Source organism: Phytophthora infestans, genomic scaffold (genome assembly GCF_000142945.1).
Source record: "Phytophthora infestans T30-4 supercont1.2161 genomic scaffold, whole genome shotgun sequence".
Classification (NCBI taxonomy): domain Eukaryota; phylum Oomycota; class Peronosporomycetes; order Peronosporales; family Peronosporaceae; genus Phytophthora; species Phytophthora infestans.
Window position 1 is genome coordinate 1 of NW_003306503.1, and position 3,211 is coordinate 3,211.

The window sequence follows — 3,211 nt, forward strand, 5'->3', positions numbered from 1 at the left end:
AGCGACGTCTCTTAAACGAACGCAAGGCGGACGATGGCCATGTATGGAGACAAAGAGAAGCTTGTATCGCGTCTTATAAAAGAAAGCTACAGGAAATGCAGCGCTGGGATGCAGAGGACGCACGACTTGCTGCCATGGAAGAGCAGGAAGACGTCACTAAGCAGGGCGAGCATGCAATGGCAGGCTTTTACGCGAATCTCAACAAGAACATCGCGATGGGCGGCTCGACGAGCAATGCGCGGAGTGCGTACACGGCCAAGGAGGCACGACATGACGCGACAACTAGTGAGAAACCGGCTAGCGCTGAGCGTGAACATGACGGCGAGACAGCCTCCATATCTCTTGACGAACCTGCAACCAAGAAGGCGAGAAGTAGTGAGCAACCAGACGAGGGTAGACAGTCTTCGCCAGCTCGTGACACTTCGCCTAAACGCAAGGAAGTTGCCGAGGCTTCATCACCACGGAAAAAGGAGGCAAAAGCGAGCACGGAGGACGCTATTGCCGCTGCTAGAGCACGTTTCTTGGCTCGAAAGGCGCAACGCAAAAGCTAAAGAGTTGCATGCAACAAATTTGCGAAACATGGGATGACACTGAAAACATTTTGTGTTGAAGGTTGAAGATACTATTGTCAGTTTCATTCGAATTTGTGAGAATAGCCTGAATCGAATCGTTTAGGCGAATCGATTTCGAATCGATTCGTGCTATTTTTAGCCAGTCAGAAGGCTCCAAACGCCCGCCACTCATACCGGCAATGGCAAGCATACAGCAGGCAGTCAATGGGCGTCACGCGTCCAGAAACACCATCATGCACGCCCTGTACGGCTACTTCTACCTGGGCTTGTCGAAACACCGGCTGGCAACGATCTACCACAAGCACATTAACACCATCTCGAACTGGATTCAACGCTTCGAGGCTGACAACGACTACGAGCGCCGCGCTACAAAGCAGACCGGTCGGCTCACAGCAGAACAGCGGGAGTGGTTGCTAGACTTCTACACGATGCACCCGGTTGCATTTCTCGATGAAGCGAAGGCTGCGTTTGAGCAACAGCTCGCACGCTTCATTTCGATCTCAACGGTGTGGAGGGCCTTACATCAGCATGGACTCACATGGAAGGTTCTCGAACGACGTGCGATGAACATCAAGATCAACGATATTGTGCGCTTCACGCTGGAGCTGAGCACGATTAAGTGGTGTCAAATGAACATTCAGTTCCTCGACGAAGTCAGCTTTGACAATAGGGGCATGCTGCGTTCGCGAGGCTACTGTTTGAAAGGAAAGAAGCTCGCGTTTCGTGGAGAGTTTAATAGGAAAGCTCGGGTTTCCTTGCTGTGTTTCATATCTGTGGATGGGCTCGTGGAAACATTTCACACGGATGGGACGTTTGACCGATCTAAGTTTATTGAGTGCTGCCGTGCACATGCTTGAAAGCAAGAGTCACTCATGGTCGATGTCCTCCTGATTTGGAATGGCGGCTAACACGGACGAGACCTCCGTACTATCTGGTTGTATAACCACGTCCTCACCCATGGCCTCGATAACATCCAAATGGTTCTCCAGCATTTGGTTCATGGAAACGATGGCAGTCTGCAGCACTTGAACTGTTTGCTCGAAGTGCTGAATCTTTGTCTGCATGCCCTGTACGACTTTCTTTGCCATCTTTACGCTGCGCTGCACACGCTGTAAGTTCTGTTCGCTTGAATTTGACGCAGGCCTGAACTGCGTCACTAGATTTGGTGGCGGGCCCTTGGCAATTTCTCGCTCGTGCTGAGGCCTGGGTTTCTTGAGAACGAGTGCGGCCCACAGGCGCCACGGCATATCTTGTGCACTAAACGTAGCACCCCATTATCCTTCAGAGTAGTGATCATGCGTTGATGGAGCTCTTCTATTGCAGCACCCCCACGATCGGTAGCAGCCGGACCGATGCACTGATCTTCAAAGTCTGCAAACTGGCCAACGGTGGATATCTCATTACCCTACCTGTAAACAGAGAGAATGGCGGGATCCTCCTTGTGTTTCCACAAATATTTACGATCTTTAGCACTTGTCCACGGGTTCAGCACCTTGCCGTTCATCTTCAAAGAAGTGTACTTCTCAAACATCACAATTGCTGGTTCATGCTCATCAACCGTCCAGACTGGAGTGTCCCAGTCGGAATAGCTAGTGGCTTTAACTCGCGCTGGATGATGCCCCAAAGCATGTTTTTCACCTCATCCCATGTGTCACTTTGAACCGCGTGTGTGCCCATCCGCAATCCCGATGTCAGACGCTGGTTGACAGTGTTCTTCAACCGTACATCGACTGAGAGCTTGATCAACGGATCGTGCGAAGAAAGCGTCTCACGCTGCTGCTCAAGACGCGGGCTTCGCCTCTGGTAGGGTGAGGAACCCATCTCACGCTGATGTTGAAGATGGGGGCTTCGCCTCTGGTACGACGAGGACGCCACCTCTTGCTGTTGTTGAAGACACGGACTACGCCTCTGGTACGGTGAGGGGCGTGGACTCGGACCTAGAGCTACTCGCTCATGACTGGGATTGCTGTCGTCGAGCAATACCCGTCGAGGAGAGCTGCGCCGGACCGGGGTTGTCAGGCTCATTGCCGAAGAAATACAAAGTGATGCAGGTAAACTCTGATTGATTAATAATGACAGCAAATCGATTCGAAAAACGCCATTTTTTCCTCCTGGTTCTACAAATTATAGCGGAAACGACAATATTTATCTAACTGTATTTTCATTTTAAAATGCCTACATATGAGTAAATAAATATCAAACGTTTTGCCGATGCAAGTCGAAATTAATGCACCGACTGTGTCAAGTGTTGTAGGCCCAGCAGTGATGTAGCCGCCAGCAGCTCAAGATCTTTTAGCTGCGGCGCCGTGTTCTCGTCGCGTGAGCTGTTGCTCTTTAAGCGCTTGTTCTTCGTACGCTTGCAATCATCATGGGAGGTTATAGAAGCTGTAGAAGGCGAGGAATTATCCCGCATGGCCGACCACGAGCGCTTACGAGGCGAACTCGATGGGCTCGGCGCAGGAGAAGGCAATACCAGCTGGTGGAGGTTGGCTGGCACGTCCAGTTTGTTGCCACGCGGGCCGCCACGTCCTGTTGACAGGAATTTCTTAACTTCAACTCCAGATTGACGCAACACAGGCTGCCAGAGGCGCTTCCGGGCGTTAGTAAACCAGTTCGAGAGCTGTTTGACTTCAATGCCA

General features: G+C 51.3%; 1 protein-coding gene across 1 annotated transcript; it reads left to right on the top strand.

The window, feature by feature from the left end:
• Positions 1 to 101: 101 nt before the first annotated feature.
• On the top strand, positions 102 to 551 carry PITG_22288 (uncharacterized protein; the record flags this gene model as incomplete). Its single annotated transcript, XM_002909848.1, has 1 exon — positions 102 to 551. A coding segment is annotated over one exon (450 nt), but the record flags the coding sequence as incomplete, so codon positions are not given.
• Positions 552 to 3,211: the final 2,660 nt, after the last annotated feature.